The 27,334-nt window shown below is 41.4% G+C and overlaps 1 protein-coding gene across 1 annotated transcript; it reads right to left on the minus strand.

Moving 5' to 3' along the window:
* Positions 1-8,412: 8,412 nt before the first annotated feature.
* LOC147996365 (protein S100-A6-like) lies at positions 8,413-22,325 on the minus strand. Its single transcript, XM_087641064.1, has 3 exons — positions 22,077-22,325; positions 21,693-21,697; positions 8,413-8,661 (listed from the first exon to the last, which is right to left on the minus strand). Exons 1-3 carry the CDS (start codon positions 22,264-22,266, stop codon positions 8,413-8,415), a joined length of 444 nt encoding a protein of 147 aa, XP_087497190.1. The 5' UTR covers positions 22,267-22,325.
* Between the last annotated feature and the right edge of the window lie 5,009 nt (positions 22,326-27,334).

Here is a 27,334-nt window from a genome sequence, read left to right on the forward strand (position 1 = left end):
TTCTTTGTTGGGTCTTTGTGTGGTTTAGGTATAAGAATAATTGTGGTTTCATAGAAGGAATTCGGTAGTGCTCCATCTGTTTCAATTTTGTGGAATAGTTTGGATAATATTGGTACGAGGTCTTCTATGAAGGTCTGATAGAAATCTGCACTAAATCTGTCTGGACCTGGGCTCTTTTTGGTTGGGAGACCTTTAATGACTGCTTCTATTTCCTTAGGAGTTATGGGGTTGTTTAACTGGTTTATTTGTTCCTGATTTAACTTCGGTACCTGGTATCTGTCTAGGAAATTGTCCATTTCCTGCAGATTTTCAAGTTTTGTTGAATGTAGGCTTTTATAGTAAGATCTGATGATTTTTTGAATTTCCTCTGAATCTGTAGTTATGTCTCCCTTTTCATTTCTGATTTTGTTAATTTGGACACACTCTCTGTGTCCTCTCGTTAGTCTGGCTAAGGGTTAATCTATCTTGTTGATTTTCTCAAAGAACCAACTTTTGGTTCTGTTGATTCTTTCTATGGTCCTTTTTGTTTGTACTTGGTTGATTTCAGCTCTGAGTTTGATTATTTCCTGACTTCTACTCCTCCTGGGTGTATTTGCTTCTTCTTGTTCTAGAGCTTTTAGGTGTGCTGTCAAGCTGCTGACATATGCTCTTTCCTGTTTCTTTCTGCAGGCACTCAGCGCTATGAGTTTTCCTCTTAGCACAGCTTTCATTGTGTCCCATAAGTTTGGGTATGTTGTACCTTCATTTTCATTAAATTCTAAAAAGTTTTTAATTTCTTTATTTCTTCCTTGACCAGGTTATCATTGAGTAGAGCATTGTTCAATTTCCACGTATATGTGGGCATTCTTCCCTTATTGTTATTGAAGATCAGTTTTAGGCCGTGGTGTTCTGATAGCACGCATGGGATTATTTCTATCTTTCTGTACCTGTTGAGGCCTGTTTTTTGACCAATTATATGGTCAATTTTGGAGAAAGTACCATGAGGAGCTGAGAAGAAGGTATATCCTTTTGCTTTAGGATAGAATGTTCTATAAATATCTGTTAAGTCCATTTGGCTCATGACTTCTCTTAGTCTGTCTACGTCTCTGTTTAATTTCTGTTTCCATGATCTGTCCATTGATGAGAGTGGGGTGTTGAAATCTCCTACTATTATGTGATGTGCAATGTGTGTTTTGAGCTTTAATAAGGTTTCTTTTACGTATGTAGGTCCCCTTGTATTTGGGGCATAGATATTTAGGATTGAGAGTTCATCTTGGTGGATTTTTCCTTTGATGACTATGAAGTGTCCTTCCTTATCTTTTTTGATGACTTTTAGTTGAAAATTGATTTTATTTGATATTAGAATGGCTACTCCAGTTTGCTTCTTCCTACCATTTGCTTGGAAAGTTGTTTTCCAGCCTTTCCCTCTGAGGTAGTGTCTGTCTTTGTCTCTGAGGTGTGTTTCCTGTAGGCAGCAGAATGCAGGGTCCTCATTGCGTATCCAGTTTGTTAATCTATGTCTTTTTATTGGGGAGTTGAGGCCATTGATGTTGAAAGATATTAAGCAATAGTGATTATTGCTTCCTGTTATATTCATATTTGGATGTGAGGTTATGTTTGTGTGCTTTTTTTCTCTTTGTTTTGTTGCCAAGACGATTAATTTCTTGCTTCTTCTAGGGTATAGCTCGCCTCCTTATGTTGGGCTTTATCATTTATTATCTTTTGTAGTGCTGGATTTGTAGAAAGATATTGTGTAAATTTGGTTTTGTCATGGAATATCTTGCTTTCTCCATCAATGTTAATTGAGAGTTTTGCAGGATACAGCAACCTGGGTTGGCATTTGTGTTCTCTTAGGGTCTGTATGACATCAGTCCAGGATCTTCTGGCCTTCATAGTTTCTGGTGAAAAGTCTGGTGTGATTCTGATAGGTCTGCCTTTATATGTTACTTGACCTTTTTCCTTACTGCTTTTAATATTCTTTCTTTATTTTGTGTGTTTGGTGTTTTGACTATTATGTGACGGGAGGTGTTTGTTTTCTGGTGCAATCTATTTGGAGTTTTGTAGGCTTCTTGTATGCCTATGGGTATCTCTTTTTTTAGGTTAGGGATGTTTTCTTCTATGATTTTGTTGAAGATATTTACTGGTCCTTTGAGCTGGGAGTCTTCACTCTCTTCTATACCTGTTATCCTTAGGTTTGATCTTCTCATTGAGTCCTGGATTTCCTGTATGTTTTGGACCAGTAGCTTTTTCTGCTTTACATTATCTTTGACAGTTGAGTCAATGATTTCTATGGAATCTTCTGCTCCTGAGATTCTCTCTTCCATCTCTTGTATTCTGTTGGTGAAGCTTGTATCTACAGCTCCTTGTCTCTTCTTTTGGTTTTCTATATCCTGGGTTGTTTCCATGTGTTCTTTCTTGATTGCTTCTATTTCCATTTTTAATTCCTTCAACTGTTTGATTGTGTTTTCCTGGAATTCTTTCAGGGATTTTTGCGATTCCTCTCTGTAGGCTTCTACTTGTTTATTAATGTTTTCCTGTGTTTCTCTAAGGGAGTTCTTCACGTCTTTCTTGAAGTCCTCCAGCATCATGATCAAATATGGTTTTGAAACTAGATCTTGCTTTTCTGGTGTGTTTGGATATTCCATGTTTGTTTTGGTGGGCGAATTGTGCTCCGATGATGCCATGTAGTCTTCGTTTCTCTTGCTTGGGTTCCTGCGCTTGCCTCTCGCCATCAGATTATCTCTAGTGTTACTTTGTTCTGCTATTTCTGACAGTGGCTAGACTGTCTTATAAGCCTGTGTGTCAGGAGTGCTGTAGACCTATTTTCCTGTTTTCTTTCAGCCAGTTATGGGGACAGAGTGTTCTGCTTTCGGGTGTGTAGTTTTTCCTCTCTACAGGTCTTCATCTGTTCCTGTGGGCCTGTGTCTTGAGTTCACCAGGCAGGTCACTTGCAGCAGAAAAGTTGGTCTTACCTGTGGTCCCGAGGCTCAAGTTTGCTCATGGGGTGTTGCTTATGAGCTCTCCGCAGCGGCAGCAACCAGGAAGATCTGCACCGCCCTTTCTGGGAGCTTCTGTGCACCAGGGTTCTGGCGTCCGAAATGTGTGCAGAGTGCAGTCTCTTCTGGTTTCCCAGGTGTGTCTGCCTCTCTGAAGGTTTAGCTCTCCCTCCCACGGTATTTGGGTGCAGAGAACTCTTTATCCGGTCTGTTCCTTCAGGTTCTGGTGGTGTCTCAGGCGCAGGGGTCCTTCCGCTCCTGGGCCCTCCCCCACGGGAACCCAGAGGCCGTATACAGTTTCCTCTTGGGCCAGGGATGTGGGCAGGGGTGGACAGTGTTGGTGGTCTCTTCTGCTCTGCAGCCTCAGGAGTGCCCTCCTGATCAGGCGGTGAGGTCTCTCTCCCTCGGGGTCTGGGAGCAGAGAGCTGCTGCGGGCCGGGATCCGCGGGTTTCTCATGTTTTGTTTTAAGGTATATCTCTGAGCCATCCAGCTTCTGGTTCCTGGACAACCAGAACAGGGTCCAGTAAGGGCCTTAGTGGCTTGGGCCTCAAGTTAGATCAGTCATTGGTTGGCCTCTTGGACAAGCTCTGAGCCAACATTGCCACAGCATATCTTGAACAAGAACAGATGCAGGTCCAAGATTTTGTGTCTAGATCAGTGTCCTGGTTCCACCACTAAGAGTTTTACAGGGATAATTTTATTTTACCACAGGGTCTTACCAAGTTGTCTAGGCTGATCTTGAACTCATGATCCTCTTCCCTCAGTCTTTCATTCAGCTGATGTTACAGGCTTATGCCGTATCTACCACAAAAATAAGGGTAAAATTGGATAATATTTCAGATGAAAATGGAAATAAATGAAGGAAATCTAAATAATAAAACAAGAGTAAAATGACATTAAAATAACAGATATGAAAACATTGTCACATGTTTTGAAGAAGCCAAAGATGGCATCTACCATTGTCAGCAACATTCCTGGCTCCTTTGATATCTGTTTCCAAAAACCTTAATCTGGAATTCCCTCCATCTGTTGAGTCGGGAGCTCATTAAATGTGCTTCTTAATGAACAAATCAGAATGTGAGGATTTAGTCATGGTGAGATCAGCCTTGTAGTGTGCTGGAGCCCATCACTAAGTAGTCCACAGTAGCTATCAGTGCCCTAACAAGTGGACAGAATCTTTAATGATGCTAGATATGAGCATTCACCTTAAAGGTCTGAAAAGCACTGTTGGAAAGCTGTATGTGTGAACCTCTCTGACAAAGTGCAGAGGCAGGGCATAGGGCTGAAGAGTTTCAAGGAAGCAGTATCATATTTGGCAAAGCATGGATGGTGAATGTATGTGATGGCTACAGGTTCTGAAGTCCTAATGAGGACACATAGTGAACTATTTTTGGGGATTATAATCTTTTATTTCTTTCCCAGAATTCAGCCCTTGTAGAAAGGAAAAGGGGGTGGTAGTTGGAAGTGAGCTGATACCACAGCCCTCAGACAAGTGAAGCAGACCCATCTCCATTCTTCGATGTCAGGGATACAGTCCATAGATCACTCTAGGCAAAGGATGGCAAGGATTACTGAAGGCTGGTTTCAGGAAGGAACCATGGGAATATGTAGCTATCTGGCTCTTTCCCAGGGACAAGAAACCTGTTTTTTTACAGGGTAGATTTCCAGGTATTTTCAGCCATGTCCTAGTTCTATCTGAGTTCCTTTTGTTGCTTTAGTCAGAGTCAGCCTTAAACCTTATATCTTAGTCACATCTCTTTTGTTTCAGATCAGTGCTTGTTACTTCCTTATTGGGAAACTAGAGCTACAGTGCTCTATTCCCAGGGCAGGAATACCATCTAAGAAAGAACAAAGTCTAGAGGAGGTGACAGCTGTTGGAGGAGTGACAACTCCTGAAGACTAAGGCTGAAGGATGAAAATGCCAGGCAAGGCGGATCAAGCCAACTAAGCCCTCATCTGTTGGTTGGGCTAGCTGAGGGTCCTCTGGGATTTTTTGGGCACAAATATGCTTGCTGTTTAACTATCCTATTTTCTCAAGGGGGAGAGACTTCATGAGGTGTAAAGGAAAATAGTTGAGAGAATGTTCTTACCTATTCTCTTTAAGAGAACTCAAATCCATAATTCTTCATAGGTGATTAGTAGGGACAATTCTGAGCCATTGACTCAGGGGTCCTTTACCATAGGAACTCCCTAAAGGAAACACAGAAGGCTATAAAACAACGCCAGCCTCCCGAGAATGCCCCTTGGATTTATATTTCATAATGATCTTCATAGATATTTCCCAGTTTGCCCTATCACCAGCTCTGCAGAGTTCTTGGGAAGGGAAACATATCTACCTCACATCTCAGATAAAAATACTATATCCTAGAGTAACACAGAAAGGCAGTATGGACTAAAAAATGGATTTGTAGTTACTCATACTCCAGTGTTCACACTGCTAGAGTTCAGGTATTCCTCCCCAGACAACATTGCCTGGGTTTATTTCAGAAAAAAACTTTTAGAGGATTAGTGTTGTATTAGGAGAATTGTGGGCAGAGATCAGTGAAGAAGGGCTGGGCCAAGGTTGAAAATAGCTGGCATGTTGAGGGGAGGTCAGCTTCTTTTGCCAAGAGCCACATTTACAGGCTAAATATGGGAACCCCCACTCAAACAGTAGGCACATGTCCAAGATGAGACAGAGTCACAGTTGAATCCCCAGAGATAAAAGCAGACAAAGAAGTTGCTGGTTGTCATTTCATTATGATTTAATGGAGAGCTTGAGCTGCAAGCAAGAGCAGGCCTGTCTAGTGCTCATCTTATTCAGAAGGATACATCTAGGAGACAGAAACATCATGGAAGGCATTGGCTTAAAAAAGACTTTATTGCTCCCCATATTACAGTTCAACAAATAAGCCTCTATGACACAACATTCTTTGTAGTTCTGGTTGGACAGGTGCAAAATGGCTTGGTCTTCTTTTTTTTTTCTTTAAAGATTTTTTATTAGTTATTTTATTTACATTTCAAATGTTGTCCCCCTTTCCTTGTTTCCCCTCCCCTGCCTCTATGAGGGTGCTCCCCGACCCACTCACCACTCCCACCCTTGCGTCCCCCCACACTGGGGTATTGAGCCTCCATGGGGACAGCTATATCAGGCTCCTTCAAGTGCTTCTTGGCATCAGCAATAGTGTCTGGATTTGGTATCTACAGATGGGATGGATCCCTAGGTGGTGCAGTCTCTAGATGGCCTTTCCTTTAGTCTCTGTTCCACTCTTTGTCCCAGCATTTCCTTTAGACAGGAATAATTCTGGGTTAAAATTTTTGAGATGGGTGGGTGGCCCCATCTTTCTACCAGGGGCCATGCCTATCCACTGAATATAGTCTCTACAGGTTCTATCTCCCCTCTGTTGGATATTTTGGCTAATGCCATCTCTGTTGGGTCCTGGGAACCTCTTGTTTCCCTTGCATCTGGGACTTTCTATTTTCTACCCCCAGTTCCCCTAGTATTTATACACAAGCATCACTAAGACTCATGTGATTCATCTGGAATCATACATCTCTTGTACTAAATCATGTTCCTGGCTACCAAGAAACATAGGCTCAAGTTAAAGACTTAGTTTCAAATGACAGAAATGTATGGAGAACATTTGGAGTGTCATAGTTAACCCTGGGTCACATGTGATATTTATTTACATATCTGATAGTTTTATTTTATAATATTCTTATTTTATGTTCTCTATGAATACTATCGCAAAACCCAAAATAAGTTAGTAAAATCAACAACCAAATAAACTATGTATGTTCATTTAACAATGGGCAACATAGCTTAGAAGCCAATCTTTACAATGGTTTCAAGTGTTTCTCCCCTTTAAACCAAGGTGACTTTTAAATTCTTTTGACTATAAATCAAATTTTAATGAAACACTCTTATGGTATATCATAATTAGTTCATAGCATCAATCCAATAAGTAAACCCTCTATCTGTGTTTATATACATTTTCCAAAATATTAAGACTAGAAATTAACTAGTCCAACAATAAATTTGACTAAATAATCTGACTAATAGACATTTATTAAATTCACAGGATGAGCACATAACCTTGTATGACTTAAGACTCAGTGAACGAGTAAAGCAGTTATTAAAGGCTGTGGACAGAAACAAAATTGATCCAATCCTCTCCCTAGTCTGGAGTTATACCTGTCCACAGTCAGAAGCTGCAAAACTCTTTATATAGTGGGGGCCCCCTCCTTACAAGAACAAAGAAAGCATCAATGATACTCAACTCCATAAATATCAAGAGACAGTTTGTGCCATGCTTCTAGGATGTACAATTCTTCTGGGCACAGATTCATCAACTGCGTGATGCTTTTGTATTGATTCTAAAGTGTTTTTTGGATGAACTTTGAAAGCTATTTGCTGAGTGTGGGATTCTGTAGGCTTGGGGTTGTCAATAGGCGTGTTTTGCTGCAATTGATAACTATATACTCGTACACCTATGGAGAAGATGAAATATCTTTCTAATTTCATGTTCGGCAATAAACATGAGCGACTGTCTGCATGATTCCTCTTTTGATTCCAGCTGCCAACAGCTTGGAAAGCTTTGAGGCCAGCTAACTCTACCCTCACTCATTAGCTGGTGTCTCCATTTATTTTTCTGCCTAAATGGGTAGAGAAGTCATTTTGTTTAGCTCATTCAGATCTGTTGAGAAAGAGACCAGCAAATCAACACCTGTCACTTTTCAGTACATCCTAAGAGGAAATGGGCTTTGTAGCAGCATTGTCTTGGCAGCACACAGAATGCTCTAGGTTTGAAGTAAATGCCTAGATTCTGTGCAGCAGTCATCCACAACTCCAAGCCAGGGAGGGGGTGCCTATGCGCCTATTATGGATATAATTAATCCAAATCACTCAGAAGACAAGTAAATTTAAATTATGGGTTCTTAGTTTCTAAGAACTCGCCAATTATTGTTAATAGGCCTTGCCTTGATCATGGCTAGTGAGTTAAATCTGTTGAAGCTATTTTTCCAACAGTTAATTTTTTAAAAAATCATTCTATCTTTAGTTAAGTGGGTTTTATACAGCATTGCTTTGTGGTAGCAGCCAAAATGCTCTACTGACCTTAGTTTAGCCCCTGTGTTTTGAAAAATAATTTAAGGTCTCAATTTCTGGATGGTTTTTATGTAATTGGCATTACCTGCATTCAAAGAACGTCTAGCCCATCTATCTGTTATAAGTACCCCCTCTCTTATCGTGGGACATTTGGATAGCTCCTTCTCCATTGAGTTTAGTTATCACTGTGTCTGAGAACATAAGCATGGCAAAGTCTTTCAAAGTTCATATTGATTTTATCAGATCCTATAGTGATTCCATCGTGGTTCAATCCCTTCAGTGTGTATTAACAAGGGGGTTATGGATCTAATGATCATTGCATTCACAAAGGACTAAGCTCTCCCTAGCAATCAGCATTGGCTTGGTCTTCTGATTAATTGCTGTGTAGTGTCCATGGCCATCCTTTCTGAGGCTTGGACATAGCTGGGACTCTGGCCATGGCTACATGAGGAAGCATTGTTGTGACTCTCCTTATGTGTATTGATCAGAATCCTACTATCTATGTGGGCTAAAAATTCTTCAAAGTTCAGGTGTTTAGCTTTATTTGTGTCAAGGTCATCCATCATGAAACTCATGGTTTTCTCATCCTTTCTTCCTTTCTGTAGTTAGAAGAGAGACATTTATTAGTGCTGACCATGGGCACAGAAGAGAACTAGGGAACACCAAGAGTGATATTATGGCAAATCCAGGGGATCAATTTATAATTTGAAATGGTCGACTGAGTTTTCATGGTGGTGTAGATGCTTGTGGGCATAATTTTTTTTGCAATATACTTTTTTTTTATTTTTTTTTATTAACTTGAGTATTTCTTATATACATTTCGAGTGTTATTCCCTTTCCCGGTTGCCGGGCAAACATCCCCCTCCCCCCTCCCCTTCCTTATGGGTGTTCCCCTCCCAACCCTCCCACCATTGCCGCCCTCCCCCCATAGACTAGATCACTGGGGGTTCAGTCTTAGCAGGACCCAGGGCTTCCCCTTCCACTGGTGCTCTTACTAGGATATTCATTGCTACCTATGGGGTCAGAGTCCAGGGTCAGTCCATGTATAGTCTTTAGGTAGTGGCTTAGTCCCTGGAAGCTCTGGTTGCTTGGCATTGTTGTACTTTTGGGGTCTCGAGCCCCTTCAAGCTCTTCCAGTTCTTTCTCTGATTCCTTCAATAAGGGACCTATTCTCAGTTCAGTGGATTGCTGCTGGCATTCGCCTCTGTATTTGCTGTATTCTGGCTGTGTCTCTCAGGAGCGATCTACATCCGGCTCCTGTCGGTCTGCACTTCTTTGCTTCATCTATCTTGTCTAATTGGGTGGCTGTATATGTATGGGCCACATGTGGGGCAGGCTCTGAATGGGTGTTCCTTCAGTCTCTGTTTTAATCTTTGCCTCTCCCTTCCCTGCCAAGGGTATTCTTTTTCCTCATTTAAAGAAGGAGTGAAGCATTCACATTTTGATCATCCGTCTTGAGTTTCGTTTGTTCTAGGGATCTAGGGTAATTCAAGCATTTGGGCTAAAAGCCACTTATCAATGAGTGCATACCATGTATGTCTTTCTGTGATTGGGTTAGCTCACTCAGGATGATATTTTCCAGTTCCAACCATTTGCCTACGAATTTCATAAAGTCATTGTTTTTGATAGCTGAGTAATATTCCATTGTGTAGATGTACCACATTTTCTGTATCCATTCCTCTGTTGAAGGGCATCTGGGTTCTTTCCATTTTCTGGCTATTATAAATAAGGCTGCGATGAACATAGTGGAGCACGTGTCTCTTTTATATGTTGAGGCATCTTTTGGGTATATGCCCAAGAGAGGTATAGCTGGATCCTCAGGCAGTTCAATGTCCAATTTTCTGAGGAACCTCCAGACTGATTTCCAGAATGGTTGTATCAGTCTGCAATCCCACCAACAATGGAGGAGTGTTCCTCTTTCTCCACATCCTCGCCAGCATCTGCTGTCACCTGAGTTTTTGATCTTAGCCAATCGCACTGGTGTGAGGTGAAATCTCAGGGTTGTTTTGATTTGCATTTCCATTATGACTAAAGATGTTGAACATTTCTTTAAGTGTTTCTCAGCCATTCGGCATTCCTCAGCTGTGAATTCTTTGTTTAGCTCTGAACCCCATTTTTTAATAGGGTTATTTGTTTCCCTGCGGTCTAGCTTCTTGAGTTCTTTGTATATTTTGGATATAAGGCCTCTATCTGTTGTAGGATTGGTAAAGATCTTTTCCCAATCTGTTGGTTGCCGTTTTGTCCTAACCAAAGTGTCCTTTGCCTTACAGAAGCTTTGCAGTTTTATGAGATCCCATTTGTCTATTCTTGATCTTAGAGCATAAGCCATTGGTGTTTTGTTCAGGAAATTTTTTCCAGTGCCCATGTGTTCCAGATGCTTCCCTAGTTTTTCTTCTATCAGTTTGAGTGTGTCTGATGTGGAGGTCCTTGATCCACTTGGACTTAAGCTTTGTACAGGGTGATAAGCAGGGATCGATCTGCATTCTTCTACATGTTGCCCTCCAGTTGAACCAGCACCATTTGCTGAAAATGCTATCTTTTTTCCATTGGATGGTTTTGGCTCCTTTGTCAAAAATCGAGTGACCATAGGTGTGTGGGTTCATTTCTGGGTCTTCAATTCTATTCCATTGGTCTATCTGTCTGTCTCTGTACCAGTACCATGCAGTTTTTATCACTATTGCTCTGTAATACTGCTTGAGTTCAGGGATAGTGATTTCCCCCTGAAGTCCTTTTATTCTTGAGGATAGTTTTAGCTATCCTGGTTTTTTTGTTATTCCAGATGAATTTGCAAATTGTTCTGTCTAACTCTTTGAAGAATTGGATTGGTATTTTGATGGGGATTGCATTGAATCTGTAGATCGCTTTTGGTAAAATGGCCATTTTTACTATATTAATCCTGCCAATGAATGAGCATGGGAGATCTTTCCATCTTCTGAGGTCTTCTTCAATTTCTTTCTTCAGAGTCTTGAAGTTCTTATTGTACAGATCTTTTACTTGCTTGGTTAAAGTCACACCGAGGTACTTTATATTATTTGGGTCTATTATGAAGGGTGTCGTTTCCCTAATTTCTTTCTCGGCTTGTTTCTCTTTTGTATAGAGGAAGGCAACTGATTTATTTGAGTTAATTTTATACCCAGCCACTTTGCTGAAGTTGTTTATCAGCTTTAGTAGTTCTCTGGTGGAACTTTTGGGATCACTTAAATATACTATCATGTCATCTGCAAATAGTGATATTTTGACCTCTTCTTTTCCGATCTGTATCCCTTTGATCTCCTTTTGTTGTCTGATTGCTCTGGCTAGAACTTCAAGAACTATATTGAATAAGTAGGGAGAGAGTGGGCAGCCTTGTCTAGTCCCTGATTTTAGTGGGATTGCTTCAAGTTTCTCTCCATTTAGTTTAATGTTAGCAACTGGTTTGCTGTATATGGCTTTTACTATGTTTAGGTATGGGCCTTGAATTCCTATTCTTTCCAGGACTTTTATCATGAAGGGGTGTTGAATTTTGTCAAATGCTTTCTCAGCATCTAATGAAATGATCATGTGGTTCTGTTCTTTCAGTTTGTTTATATAATGGATCACGTTGATGGTTTTCCGTATATTAAACCATCCCTGCATGCCTGGGATGAAGCCTACTTGATCATGGTGGATGATTGTTTTGATGTGCTCTTGAATTCGGTTTGCCAGAATTTTATTGAGTATTTTTGCGTCGATATTCATAAGGGAAATTGGTCTGAAGTTCTCTTTCTTTGTTGTGTCTTTGTGTGGTTTAGGTATAAGAGTAATTGTAGCTTCGTAGAAGGAATTCGGTAGGGCTCCATCTGTTTCAATTTTGTGGAATAGTTTGGATAATATTGGTATGAGGTCTTCTATGAAGGTTTGATAGAATTCTGCACTAAACCCATCTGGACCTGGGCTCTTTTTGGTTGGGAGACCTTTAATGACTGCTTCTATTTCCTTAGGAGTTATGGGGTTGTTTAACTGGTTTATCTGTTCCTGATTTAACTTTGATACCTGGTATCTGTCTAGGAAATTGTCCATTTCTTGAAGATTTTCAAATTTTGTTGAATATAGGTTTTTATAGTAAGATCTGATGATTTTTTGAATTTCCTCTGAATCTGTAGTTTTGTCTCCCTTTTCATTTCTGATTTTGTTAATTTGGACGCACTCTCTGTGTCCTCTCGTTAGTCTGGCTAAGGGTTTATCTATCTTGTTGATTTTCTCAAAGAACCAACTTTTGGTCCTGTTGATTCTTTCTATGGTCCTTTTTGTTTCTACTTGGTTGATTTCAGCTCTGAGTTTGATTATTTCCTGCCTTCTACTCCTCCTGGGTGTATATGCTTCTTTTTGTTCTAGAGCTTTTAGGTGTGCTGTCAAGCTGCTGACATATGCTCTTTCCTGTTTCTTTCTGCAGGCACTCAGCGCTATGAGTTTTCCTCTTAGCACAGCTTTCATTGTGTCCCATAAGTTTGAGTATGTTGTATCTTCATTTTCATTAAATTCTAAAAAGTTTTTAATTTCTTTCTTTATTTCTTCCTTGACCAGGTTATCATTGAGTAGAGCATTGTTCAATTTCCACGTATATGTGGGCATTCTTCCCTTATTGTTATTGAAGACCTGTTTTAGGCCGTGGTGGTCCGATAGCACGCATGGGATTATTTCTATCTTTCTGTACCTGTTGAGGCCCGTTTTTTGACCAATTATATGGTCAATTTTGGAGAAAGTACCATGAGGAGCTGAGAAGAAGGTATATCCTTTTGCTTTAGGATAGAATGTTCTATAAATATCCGTTAAGTCCATTTGGCTCATGACTTCTCTTAGTCTGTCGACATCACTGTTTAATTTCTGTTTCCATGATCTGTCCATTGATGAGAGTGGGGTGTTAAAATCTCCCACTATTATTGTGTGAGGTGCAATGTGTGTTTTGAGCTTTAGTAAGGTTTCTTTTACGTATGTAGGTGCCCTTGTATTTGGGGCATAGATATTTAGGATTGAGAGTTCATCTTGGTGGATTTTTCCTTTGATGAATATGAAGTGTCCTTCCTTATCTTTTTTGATGGCTTTTAGTTGGAAATTGATTTTATTTGATATTAGAATGGCTACTCCAGCTTGCTTCTTCTGACCATTTGCTTGGAAAGTTGTTTTCCAGCCTTTCACTCTGAGGTAGTGTCTGTCTTTGTCTCTGAGGTGTGTTTCCTGTAGGCAGCAGAATGCAGGGTCCTCGTTGCGTATCCAGTTTGTTAATCTATGTCTTTTTATTGGGGAGTTGAGGCCATTGATATTGAGAGATATTAAGGAATAGTGATTATTGTTTCCCTTTATATTCATATTTGGATGTGAGGTTATGTTTGTGTGCTTTCATTCTCTTTGTTTTGTTGCCAAGATGATTAGTTTCTTGCTTCTTCTAGGGTATAGCTTGCCTCCTTATGTTGGGCTTTACCATTTATTATCCTTTGTAGTGCTGGATTTGTAGAAAGATATTGTGTAAATTTGGTTTTGTCATGGAATATCTTGGTTTCTCCATCAATATTAATTGAGAGTTTTGCTGGATACAGTAACCTGGGCTGGCATTTGTGTTCTCTTAGGGTCTGTATGACATCAGTCCAGGATCTTCTGGCCTTCATAGTTTCTGGCGAGAAGTCTGGTGTGATTCTGATAGGTCTGCCTTTATATGTTACTTGACCTTTTTCCCTTACTGCTTTTAATATTCTTTCTTTATTTTGTGCGTTTGGTGTTTTGACAATTATGTGACGGGAGGTGTTTCTTTTCTGGTCCAATCTATTTGCAGTTCTGTAGGCTTCTTGTATGCCTATGGGTATCTCTTTTTTTAGGTTAGGGAAGTTTTCTTCTATGATTTTGTTGAAGATATTTACTGGTCCTTTGAGCTGGGAGTCTTCACTCTCTTCTATACCTATTATCCTTAGGTTTGATCTTCTCATTGAGTCCTGGATTTCCTGTATGTTTTGGACCAGTAGCTTTTTCCGCTTTACATTATCTTTGACAGTTGAGTCAATGATTTCTATGGAATCTTCTGCTCCTGAGATTCTCTCTTCCCTCTCTTGTATTCTGTTGGTGAAGCTTGTATCTACAGCTCCTTGTCTCTTCTTTTGCTTTTCTATATCCAGGGTTGTTTCCATGTGTTCTTTCTTGATTGCTTCTATTTCCATTTTTAATTCCTTCAACTGTTTGATTGTGTTTTCCTGGAATTCTTTCAGGGATTTTTGCCATTCCTCTCTGTAGGCTTCTACTTGTTTATTAATGATTTCCTGTGTTTCCCTAAGTGTGTTCATGTCTTTCTTGAAGTCCTCCAGCATCATGATCAAATATGATTTTGAAACTAGATCTTGCTTTTCTGGTGTGTTTGGATATTCCATGTTTGTTTTGGTGGGAGAATTGGGCTCCGATGATGGCATGCAGTCTTGGTTTCTGTTGCTTGGGTTCCTGCGCTTGCCTCTCGCCATCAGATTATCTCTAGTGTTACTTTGTTCTGCTATTTCTGACAGTGGCTAGACTGACCTATAAGCCTGTGTGTCAGGAGTGCTGTGGACCTGTTTTCCTCTCTTTCAGTCAGTTATGGGGACAGTGTGTTCTGCTTTCGGGCGTGTAGTTTTTCCTCTCTACAGGTCTTCAGCTGTTCCTGTGGGCCTGTGTCTTGAGTTCACCAGGCAGCTTTCTTGCAGCAGAAAATTTGGTCTTACCTGTGGTCCCGAGGCTCAGGTTCGCTCGTGGGGTGCTGCCCAGGGGCTCTCTGCAGCGGCAGCAACCAGTAAGACCTGTGCTGCCCCTTCCGGGAGCTTCAGTGCACCAGGGTTCCAGATGGTCTTTGGCTTTTTCCTCTGGCGTCCGAGATGTGTGTGCAGGGAGCAGTCTCTTCTGGTTTCCCAGGCTTGTCTGCCTCTCTGAAGGTTTAGCTCTCCCTCCCACGGGATTTGGGTGCAGAGAACTGTTTATCCGGTCTGTTTCCTTCAGGGTCCGGCGGTGTCTCCGGCAGGAGTCCTGCTGCTCCTGGGCCCTCCCCCACGGGAGCCCAGAGGCCTTATACAGTTTCCTCTTGGGCCAGGGATGTGGGCAGGGGTGAGCAGTGTTGGTGGTCTCTTCTGCTCTGCAGCCTCAGGAGTGCCCACCTGACCAGGCGGTTGGGTCTCTCTCTCACCGGGTCTGGGAGCAGAGAGCTGCTGCGGGCCGGGATCCGCGGGTGTGGGACTTCCTGCAATATACTTTTTTTTTTTTTTTTTTTTTTTGCCTTTAAGTACCTTTTATTTATTTTTTTTTTTATTAACTTGAGTATTTCTTATATACATTTCGAGTGTTATTCCCTTTCCCGGTTTCCGGGCAAACATCCCCCTCCCCCCTCCCCTTCCTTATGGGTGTTCCCCTCCCAACCCTCCCCCCATTGCCGCCCTCCCCCCATAGACTAGTTCACTGTGGGTTCAGTCTTAGCAGGACCCAGGGCTTCCCCTTCCACTGGTGCTCTTACTAGGATATTCATTGCTACCTATGGGGTCAGAGTCCAGGGTCAGTCCATGTATAGTCTTTAGGTAGTGGCTTAGTCCCTGGAAGCTCTGGTTGCTTGGCATTGTTGTACTTTTGGGGTCTCGAGCCCCTTCAAGCTCTTCCAGTTCTTTCTCTGATTCCTTCAATAGGGGACCTATTCTCAGTTCAGTGGTTTGCTGCTGGCATTCGCCTCTATATTTGCTGTATTCTGGCTGTGTCTCTCAGGAGCGATCTACATCCGGCTCCTGTCGGTCTGCACTTCTTTGCTTCATCCATCTTGTCTAATTGGGTGGCTGTATATGTATGGGCCACATGTGGGGCAGGCTCTGAATGGGTGTTCCTTCAGTCTCTGTTTTAATCTTTGCCTCTCCCTTCCCTGCCAAGGGTATTCTTTTTCCTCATTTAAAGAAGGAGTGAAGCATTCACATTTTGATCATCCGTCTTGAGTTTCGTTTGTTCTAGGGATCTAGGGTAATTCAAGCATTTGGGCTAATAGCCACTTATCAATGAGTGCATACCATGTATGTCTTTCTGTGATTGGGTTAGCTCACTCAGGATGATATTTTCCAGTTCAAACCATTTGCCTACGAATTTCATAAACTCGTTGTTTTTGATAGCTGAGTAATATTCCATTGTGTAGATGTACCACATTTTCTGTATCCATTCCTCTGTTGAAGGGCATCTGGGTTCTTTCCAGCTTCTGGCTATTATAAATAAGGCTGCGATGAACATAGTGGAGCACGTGTCTCTTTTATATGTTGGGGCATCTTTTGGGTATATGCCCAAGAGAGGTATAGCTGGATCCTCAGGCAGTTCAATGTCCAATTTTCTGAGGAACCTCCAGACTGATTTCCAGAATGGTTTTACCGGTCTGCATCCCACCAACAATGGAGGAGTGTTCCTCTTTCTCCACATCCTCGCCAGCATCTGCTGTCACCTGAGTTTTTGATCTTAGCCAATCGCACTGGTGTGAGGTGAAATCTCAGGGTTGTTTTGATTTGCATTTCCCTTATGACTAAAGATGTTGAACATTTCTTTAGGCGTTTCTCAGCCATTCGGCATTCCTCAGCTGTGAATTCTTTGTTTAGCTCTGAACCCCATTTTTTAATAGGGTTATTTGTTTCCCTGCGGTCTAACTTCTTGAGTTCTTTGTATATTTTGGAAATAAGGCCTCTATCTGTTGTAGGATTGGTAAAGATATTTTCCCAATCTGTTGGTTGCCGTTTTGTCCTAACCACAGTGTCCTTTGCCTTAGAGAAGCTTTGCAGTTTTATGAGATCCCATTTGTCGATTCTTGATCTTAGAGCATAAGCCATTGGTGTTTTGTTCAGGAAATTTTTTCCAGTGCCCATGTGTTCCAGATGCTTCCCTAGTTTTTCTTCTATTAGTTTGAGTGTGTCTGGTTTGATGTGGAGGTCCTTGATCCACTTGGACTTAAGCTTTGTACAGGGTGATAAGGATGGATCGATCTGCATTCTTCTACATGTTGCCCTCTAGTTGAACCAGCACCATTTGCTGAAAATGCTATCTTTTTTCCATTGGATGGTTTTGGCTCCTTTGTCAAAAATCAAGTGACCATAGGTGTGTGGGTTCATTTCTGGGTCTTCAATTCTATTCCATTGGTCTATCTGTCTGTCTCTGTACCAATACCGTGCAGTTTTTATCACTATTGCTCTGTAATACTGCTTGAGTTCAGGGATAGTGATTCCCCCTGAAGTCCTTTTATTGTTGAGGATAGCTTTAGCTATCCTGGGTTTTTTGTTATTCCAGATGAATTTGCAAATTGTTCTGTCTAACTCTTTGAAGAATTGGATTGGTATTTTGATGGGGATTGCATTGAATCTGTAGATTGCTTTTGGTAAAATGGCCATTTTTACCATATTAATCCTGCCAATCCATGAGCATGGGAGATCTTTCCATCTTCTGAGGTCTTCTTCAATTTCTTTCCTCAGAGTCTTGAAGTTCTTATTGTACAGATCTTTTACTTGCTTGGTTAAAGTCACACCGAGGTACTTTATATTATTTGGGTCTATTATGAAGGGTGTCGTTTCCCTAATTTCTTTCTCGGCTTGTTTCTCTTTTGTATAGAGGAAGGCAACTGATTTATTTGAGTTAATTTTATACCCAGCCACTTTGCTGAAGTTGTTTATCAGCTTTAGTAGTTCTCTGGTGGAACTTTTGGGATCACTTAAATATACTATCATGTCATCTGCAAATAGTGATATTTTGACCTCTTCTTTTCCGATCTGTATCCCTTTGATCTCCTTTTGTTGTCTGATTGCTCTGGCTAGAACTTCAAGAACTATATTGAATAAGTAGGGAGAGAGTGGGCAGCCTTGTCTAGTCCCTGATTTTAGTGGGATTGCTTCAAGTTTCTCTCCATTTAGTTTAATGTTAGCAACTGGTTTGCTGTATATGGCTTTTACTATGTTTAGGTATGGGCCTTGAATTCCTATTCTTTCCAGGACTTTTATCATGAAGGGGTGTTGAATTTTGTCAAATGCTTTCTCAGCATCTAATGAAATGATCATGTGGTTCTGTTCTTTCAGTTTGTTTATATAATGGATCACGTTGATGGTTTTCCGTATATTAAACCATCCCTGCATGCCTGGGATGAAGCCTACTTGATCATGGTGGATGATTGTTTTGATGTGCTCTTGAATTCGGTTTGCCAGAATTTTATTGAGTATTTTTGCGTCGATATTCATAAGGGAAATTGGTCTGAAGTTCTCTTTCTTTGTTGTGTCTTTGTGTGGTTTAGGTATAAGAGTAATTGTGGCTTCGTAGAAGGAATTCGGTAGGGCTCCATCTGTTTCAATTTTGTGGAATAGTTTGGATAATATTGGTATGAGGTCTTCTATGAAGGTTTGATAGAATTCTGCACTAAACCCGTCTGGACCTGGGCTCTTTTTGGTTGGGAGACCTTTAATGACTGCTTCTATTTCCTTAGGAGTTATGGGGTTGTTTAACTGGTTTATCTGTTCCTGATTTAACTTCGATACCTGGTATCTGTCTAGGAAATTGTCCATTTCCTGAAGATTTTCAAATTTTGTTGAATATAGGTTTTTATAGTAAGATCTGATGATTTTTTGAATTTCCTCTGAATCTGTAGTTATGTCTCCCTTTTCATTTCTGATTTTGTTAATTTGGACACACTCTCTGTGTCCTCTCGTTAGTCTGGCTAAGGGTTTATCTATCTTGGTGATTTTCTCAAAGAACCAACTTTTGGTTCTGTTGATTCTTTCTATGGTCCTTTTTGTTTCTACTTGGTTGATTTCAGCTCTGAGTTTGATTATTTCCTGCCTTCTACTCCTCCTGGGTGTATATGCTTCTTTTTGTTCTAGAGCTTTTAGGTGTGCTGTCAAGCTGCTGACATATGCTCTTTCCTGTTTCTTTCTGCAGGCACTCAGCGCTATGAGTTTTCCTCTTAGCACAGCTTTCATTGTGTCCCATAAGTTTGAGTATGTTGTATCTTCATTTTCATTAAATTCTAAAAAGTTTTTAATTTCTTTCTTTATTTCTTCCTTGACCAGGTTATCATTGAGTAGAGCATTGTTCAATTTCCACGTATATGTGGGCATTCTTCCCTTATTGTTATTGAAGACCAGTTTTAGGCCGTGGTGGTCCGATAGCACGCATGGGATTATTTCTATCTTTCTGTACCTGTTGAGGCCCGTTTTTTGACCAATTATATGGTCAATTTTGGAGAAAGTACCATGAGGAGCTGAGAAGAAGGTATATCCTTTTGCTTTAGGATAGAATGTTCTATAAATATCCGTTAAGTCCATTTGGCTCATGACTTCTCTTAGTCTGTCGACATCACTGTTTAATTTCTGTTTCCATGATCTGTCCATTGATGAGAGTGGGGTGTTGAAATCTCCCACTATTATTGTGTGAGGTGCAATGTGTGTTTTGAGCTTTAGTAAGGTTTCTTTTACATATGTAGGTGCCCTTGTATTTGGGGCATAGATATTTAGGATTGAGAGTTCATCTTGGTGGATTTTTCCTTTGATGAATATGAAGTGTCCTTCCTTATCTTTTTTGATGACTTTTAGTTGAAAATTGATTTTATTTGATATTAGAATGGCTACTCCAGCTTGCTTCTTCTGACCATTTGCTTGGAAAGTTGTTTTCCAGCCTTTCACTCTGAGGTAGTGTCTGTCTTTGTCTCTGAGGTGTGTTTCCTGTAGGCAGCAGAATGCAGGGTCCTCGTTGCGTATCCAGTTTGTTAATCTATGTCTTTTTATTGGGGAGTTGAGGCCATTGATATTGAGAGATATTAAGGAATAGTGATTATTGCTTCCCGTTATATTCATATTTGATGTGAGGTTATGTTTGTGTGCTTTCATTCTCTTTGTTTTGTTGCCAAGACGATTAGTTTCTTGCTTCTTCTAGGGTATAGCTTGCCTCCTTATGTTGGGCTTTTCCATTTATTATCCTTTGTAGTGCTGATTTGTAGAAAGATATTGTGTAAATTTGGTTTTGTCATGGAATATCTTGCTTTCTCCATCAATGTTAATTGAGAGTTTTGCTGGATACAGTAATCTGGGCTGGCATTTGTGTTCTCTTAGGGTCTGTATAACATCAGTCCAGGATCTTCTGGCCTTCATAGTTTCTGGCGAGAAGTCTGGTGTGATTCTGATAGGTCTCCCTTTATATGTTACTTGACCTTTTTCCCTTACTGCTTTTAATATTCTTTCTTTATTTTGTGCGTTTGGTGTTTTGACAATTATGTGACGGGAGGTGTTTCTTTTCTGGTCCAATCTATTTGGAGTTCTGTAGGCTTCCTGTATGTCTATGGGTATCTCTTTTTTTAGGTTAGGGAAGTTTTCTTCTATGATTTTGTTGAAGATATTTACTGGTCCTTTGAGCTGGGAGTCTTCACTCTCTTCTATACCTATTATCCTTAGGTTTGATCTTCTCATTGAGTCCTGGATTTCCTGTATGTTTTGGACCAGTAGCTTTTTCCGCTTTACATTATCTTTGACAGTTGAGTCAATGATTTCTATGGAATCTTCTGCTCCTGAGATTCTCTCTTCCATCTCTTGTATTCTGTTGGTGAAGCTTGTATCTACAGCTCCTTGTCTCTTCTTTTGCTTTTCTATATCCAGGGTTGTTTCCATGTGTTCTTTCTTGATTGCTTCTATTTCCATTTTTAATTCCTTCAACTGTTTGATTGTGTTTTCCTGGAATTCTTTCAGGGATTTTTGCGATTCCTCTCTGTAGGCTTTTACTTGTTTATTAATGTTTTCCTGTGCTTCCCTAAGTGTGTTCAGGTCTTTCCTGAAGTCCTCCAGCATCATGATCAAATATGATTTTGAAACTAGATCTTGCTTTTCTGGTGTGTTTGGATATTCCATGTTTGTTTTGGTGGGAGAATTGGGCTCCGATGATGGCATGTAGTCTTGGTTTCTGTTGCTTGGGTTCCTGCGCTTGCCTCTCGCCATCAGATTATCTCTAGTGTTACTTTGTTCTGCTATTTCTGACAGTGGCTAGACTGTCCTATAAGCCTGTGTGTCAGGAGTGCTGTATACCTGTTTTCCTCTCTTTCAGTCAGTTATGGGGACAGAATGTTCTGCTTTCGGGCGTGTAGTTTTTCCTCTCTACAGGTCTTCAGCTGTTCCTGTGGGCCTGTGTCTTGAGTTCACCAGGCAGCTTTCTTGCAGCAGAAAATTTGGTCTTACCTGTGGTCCCGAGGCTCAGGTTCGCTCGTGGGGTGCTGTTCAGGGGCTCTCTGCAGCGGCAGCAACCAGGAAGACCTGTGCCGCCCCTTCCGGGAGCTTCAGTGCACCAGGGTTCCAGATGGTCTTTGGCTTTTTCCTCTGGCGTCCGAGATGTGTGTGCAGGGAGCAGTCTCTTCTGGTTTCCCAGGCTTGTCTGCCTTTCTGAAGGTTTAGCTCTCCCTCCCACGGGATTTGGGTGCAGAGAACTGTTTATCCGGTCTGTTTCCTTCAGGGTCCGGCGGTGTCTCCGGCAGGGGTCCTGCCGCTCCTGGGCCCTCCCCCACGGGAGCCCAGAGGCCTTATTCAGTTTCCTCTTGGGCCAGGGATGTGGGCAGGGGTGAGCAGTGTTGGTGGTCTCTTCCGCTCTGCAGCCTCAGGAGTGCCCACCTGACCAGGCGGTTGGGTCTCTCTCTCACCGGGTCTGGGAGCAGAGAGCTGCTCCTGCAATATACTTTTAATAAGTTTTCAACCTCTCCTTTAGCCCACCACCCAGCAGAGGCAGTGGAAGAGAAAAGTTATTAGGATATGGGGGAAGTGGACCTGTTCAGCAATACTTCTTTGGGGGCAAGCTTGATCTGCTTTCCCAGTAGTTTAGTCCTATAGCAAACACCAAATACTACTCAGCAGCTACAGACCAGTCCTCTAGGCAAGCAAACACCAGGCACAAATGGGCAGCTGTAGTTCAATCCTAAAGAAGCCACTAGGCTTGATAACTGAAGTGGCACAGAAGTGGCAAGCTGCTGCAGGAACCTCAAGAGCAGTTCTTGGGCATCTTCCTCCCTCACTAGTTAGGCCTTAACTCGAGGAAGTTTGGCATGTCCTATTCACCAGCTGCTTAAATTCCTTTTGGCTCAGGGTATTAGGGTCTTCCTCCTTCCCAGAGTTCTGGTGGAAGTTTTTGATGATCTTCTCCATGTCTTGTTCCATCAGTGACTTTGAGGGTTGCCTTTTTTTGCACCCTATTTGAACCCTGGAGAAGCAAAAGTGCATGTAAAAGAATGGACTGCCAAACTTCCCTGACCTGGTCTCTTTCCATTATTAGGAAGGAAATGGAGGGGACATACACAATAAAAGAAAGGAAAGGGTGATTGAATAGGAACTACCCTTTCATCCACATGTAAAAGATGAATTTCATAGCATGACAAAAGTGACAGAAAACAAAGAATTGTGCAGTAAGAAGCTTTTAGGCAGCTGTGGAAAGTTACAAAGCTTAACTTTGTAAGGAAGGCAGGCAGGCTCTGGTAGACTGGTTTGGAAGAAAGATAGGCTGAGAATGGAAAGAAAGATTTGGAAGGCAGGCCCCTGACTAGGGAAGCTGAGCTGATTTACCAAAACTGAGGGGCTACACAGAATGTTTGGCAGAGTAGAGCAGGACTACCATTTATAGGCATCCCCTGGCTGACATATGTTTCCCCCATCCCAGGATAGATTCATCACAGATGAGCAGTGTGGTATATCTTTATAGGGTGGTTGTGAATTTAGAGGTAGGGCAGGAAATGTAACTCTGTGTATGGAAGGCTATTACTAAGAGGCTAGAAAATGAAGGCTGATTCCCTTCATGATTTTTCACCAACATAATCGAGGAATTCAAAACTGCTTGTCACAGAGTACCCTGACATCACAGAGTAGCTGCCTGGTGTTGACTCCCCCAAACCTTTGAACTTGATTGTATCAAGTTCAAGCCAGGACTACCCTCATTTACATTCCTTGTTTACAAGGTCCTAACTCACATGGTTGAGATTGCACACATAGAAACTACATTCACAACAACTCATTCAAATCATAAGAATTGTATGTTAATCAGTCATGTTTGTCTTCATTATGTGGTATGAATTGCATGACAAGAATCTGCACACAAAAACACTCTGTGTTCTCTCAAGTGGGTACCCCAGTGGCCCACAGTATTAGATTGTGGGTTATTCTCTAATTTCTGCCTACACAGAAACTTTTTTGTAGCACATAATAGGATATTTTATAACTACAAACTCATTAATTATTTTCCAGTTGTTATAATATATCTTATATCTAACCAACTACCTTGGAACTTTATAAGAGTGTATGCTTAGGGAGCAGGTTCTATTCCTTTTCTTTTCTCTGGTTGCTTGTGCTTGTACTAAATTGTCTTGGATCCCTGAAGGCTTTTGGCTATGACCAGGGCTTGATTTATGACATGTGAAGCTCACCACTCTTGTTATTGGGTTGCATTGGCTCTCCTCCAGCTCTTGACTTTCAATTCAGAGACACTAATCTCAGAGATGCCTTAAGAGTTCTGGCAGGGCATACTTGGCATGCTGGGATAACTACTTGCTTCAGGGCTGCACACCTGGTTTCTGGTATGTCCTCCCCACTATGCTAAGGATTGAGAGACCCCATGTACTCAGGTACTCTAGAGTGAACCTGAGACCCTTAGAGAACAATTCAGTTAAGGATTGGGGGTTGTGATTTCTGGCTGATGTAACACTCTGGTTAAGTTCAAAGATATTCTTGTTTTTGCAGGCAACTCCTATATCTTATCTTTCTCTTCTTCCCGCTCATTCCTCCTGAAGCTACGTTCATCACATCCATCTGTACATTGACATGTGACATCAGATTCATGAATCTTCCTTTTGGATGGCCTGATCTATAACCAATGTCTTTTTGCTATTATCACCTTTGAATAATCCCTCCATAAAGTCTTTACAAAAAGCAGGTTATTTTGTATGTTTTAACTTTGAGGGAAGACACTAGCCACTATTATCAGGAGGTCAACTGTAGGGATGGATGCTCTCATTAGATATTACTCCTAGATTTCGTTTGTGGGCATATTAGCACTTTTCCTTTTCAAGAAATTATTCTTGGGATTTAAGATTTTTGTCCTCTGTGGTTAGGACAAAACGGCAACCAACAGATTGGGAAAAGATCTTTACCAATCCTACAACAGATAGAGGCCTTATATCCAAAATATACAAAGAACTCAAGAAGTTAGACCGCAGGGAGACAAATAACCCTATTAAAAATGGGGTTCAGAGCTAAACAAAGAATTCACAGCTGAGGAATGCTGAATGGCTGAGAAACACCTAAAGAAATGTTCAACATCTTTAGTCATAAGGGAATTGCAAATCAAAACAACCCTGAGATTTCACCTCACACCAGTGAGAATGGCTAAGATCAAAAACTCAGGTGACAGCAAATGCTGGCGAGGATGTGGAGAAAGAGGAACACTCTTCCATTGTTGGTGGGGTTGCAGACTGGTACAACCATTCTGGAAATCAGTCTGGAGGTTCCTCAGAAAATTGGACATTGAACTGCCTGAGGATCCAGCTATACCTCTCTTGGGCATATACCCAAAAGATGCCCCAACATATAAAAAAGACACATGCTCCACTATGTTCATAGCAGCCTTATTTATAATAGCCAGAAGCTGGAAAGAACCCAGATGCCCTTCAACAGAGGAATGGATACAGAAAATGTGGTACATCTACACAATGGAATATTACTCAGCTATCAAAAATAATGACTTTATGAAATTCATAGGCAAATGGTTGGAACTGGAAAATATCATCCTGAGTGAGGTAACCCAATCACAGAAAAACACACATGGTATGCACTCATTGATAAGTGGCTATTAGCCCAAATGCTTGAATTACCCTAGATGCATAGAACACATGAAACTCAAGACGGATGATCAAAATGTGAATGCTTCACTCCTTCTTTAAAAGGGGAACAAGAATACCCTAGATGCATAGAACACATGAAACTCAAGATGGATGATCAAAATGTGAATGCTTATTGCAAAAAAGCATAAAATATATTTTTCACATGAAGAGGAAGGCAATATGACATTGCAAAAATAAATTATATTATATGAAAAAAAATGTGAATGCTTCACTCCTTCTTTAAAAGGGGAACAAGAATACCCTTGGCAGAGGAAAAGATTAAAACAGACACAGAAGGAACACCCATTCAGAGCCTGCCCCACATGTGGCCCATACATATACAGCCATCCAATTAGACAAGATGGATGAAGCAAAGAAGGGCAGGCTGACAGGAACCAGATGTAGATCTCTCCTGAGAGACACAGCCAGAATACAGCAAATACAGAGGCGAATGCCAGCAGCAAACCACTGAACTGAGAATAGGACCCCATTGAAGGAATCAGAGAAAGAACTGGAAGAGCTCAAAGGGGCTCAAGACCCCTTATGAACAACAATGCCAAGCAACCAGAGCTTCCAGGGACTAAGCCACTACCTAAAGACTATACATGGACTGACCCTGGACGCTGACCTCATAGGAAGCAATGAATATCCAGTAAGAGCACCAGTGGAAGGGGAGGCCCTGGGTCCTGCTAAGACTGAACCCCCAGTGAACGTGATTGTTGGGGGGAGGGTGGCAATGGGGGGAGGATGGGGAGGGGAACACCCATAAAGAAGGGGAGGGGGAGGGATTAGGGGGATGTTTGCCCGGAAACCGGGAAAGGGAATAACACTCGAAATGTAAATAAGAAATACTCAAGTTAATAAAAAAAATAGCTATAAAAAAAAAGAAAAAAAAGATTTTTGTCCCCCTTTCTCAGATTGAAGGAGCTGAAGAGGTTTGCAACCCCATAATAACAACAATACCAACCAACCAGAGCTCCCAGGGACTAAACCAGTATCCAAAGAGTACACATGGACAGATTCATGGTTCCAGCTGCATATGTAGCAGAGGATGGCCTTGCTGGCACCAATGGAAGGAGCGGCCCTTGGTCCTGCCAAGGCTGGATCCCCCAGTATAGGAGAATGTCAGGACGGGAGAAGGGAGGTGGTTGGGGGAGGGAACACCCTTATAGAAGAAGGGGAGGGGGATGGGATGGAGGGCTTATAGCCAGGAAACTGGGAAAGGGAATAACATTTGAAATGCAAATAAAAGATATCTAATAAAAAATAAAAATAAAAAAATAAAAAGAGAGAGAGAAAAGATGTTTGTTCCCCTTCCTCAAGGGACAAGGCCTTTCTTTACTTCTGGAATTATTTCTCAGATTTGAGAGTGTGTTAGTAGACAGCTGGAATTGAGGGCATTTGGGGAGTGGCATGGAAACTCAGCACTTCCTGGAATCTATAAAGATAACTCTTATGAGGACTCCTAGTAATGGAGGAGCCTGAACTGACCCTCTTTTGAAGGCAGGCAAGGTTTCTAATGATGGAGCAGGGTCCTGTGGAGTTCCCTAAACAACCCAGACTGATGCTAGGACAGAGAATCACTCTCGGAGAACTGACAGTGGGCCGTATTGCTGAGGACAATAATCACACAGCTCATTAAAAGTAGAGAGAGAAAGAGATCAAGCTGGTGCCTGTTTGAAACCTTCACCCCTATGTTATAGTCTCTTTGGCATGGAAAAGTATTCCACAGGCTGTGGAAAGAGAACTCTGGACACCAACCCAGCCACAAAAACCTTGATCTACAGTCTGACCTGTATATAAGATGTGCTGAGGCAATGGTGACACAACTCTTGAGGGTGGCCTATCAACTCTTTGATTGAATGGAGGCCAGGCCATGAGAGTGAGCCTATTCCCTGTACTATCTGGATGGTCAGAAACCAGAGATTGGAAAGCTAAGAGACCTAAGGGCAAAACCAAACCAAATGCGCCAAAAAATCAGTGAAATGATTCTTAATGATATTCAGCTATGCATATAGATTGGTACCTTGTCCAGTCATCTTCAGACAGGCTTTCTCCAGCAGCAGATGTCCTACAGACCCCAAGAGACCATAGATGCCAGCCCAGGCTACTACCCCAAGCAAAATTATCAATCACCATAGATGGAGAAACCAAGATATTTCATGACAAAACCAAGTAGAAAGAAATAATATCTTTCTACTAATATAGCCCTACAGAGGACACTAGAAGGAAATCTCCAACACAAAGAGGGTAACTACACCCGAGAAAAAAAAACAAGAAATTAACATTTCACAATAAAAACCAAAAGAAGAGAATCACACACATATAATACCACCACCAGCAACAAAAATAATAGGAACTAAATATTGTCTATCTTTATTATCTCTCAATAATGAACTTAATTCCCCAATAAAAAGACACAG

Source organism: Rattus norvegicus, chromosome 2 (genome assembly GCF_021556685.1).
Source record: "Rattus norvegicus strain SHRSP/BbbUtx chromosome 2, alternate assembly SHRSP_T2T, whole genome shotgun sequence".
Lineage (NCBI taxonomy): Eukaryota > Metazoa > Chordata > Mammalia > Rodentia > Muridae > Rattus > Rattus norvegicus.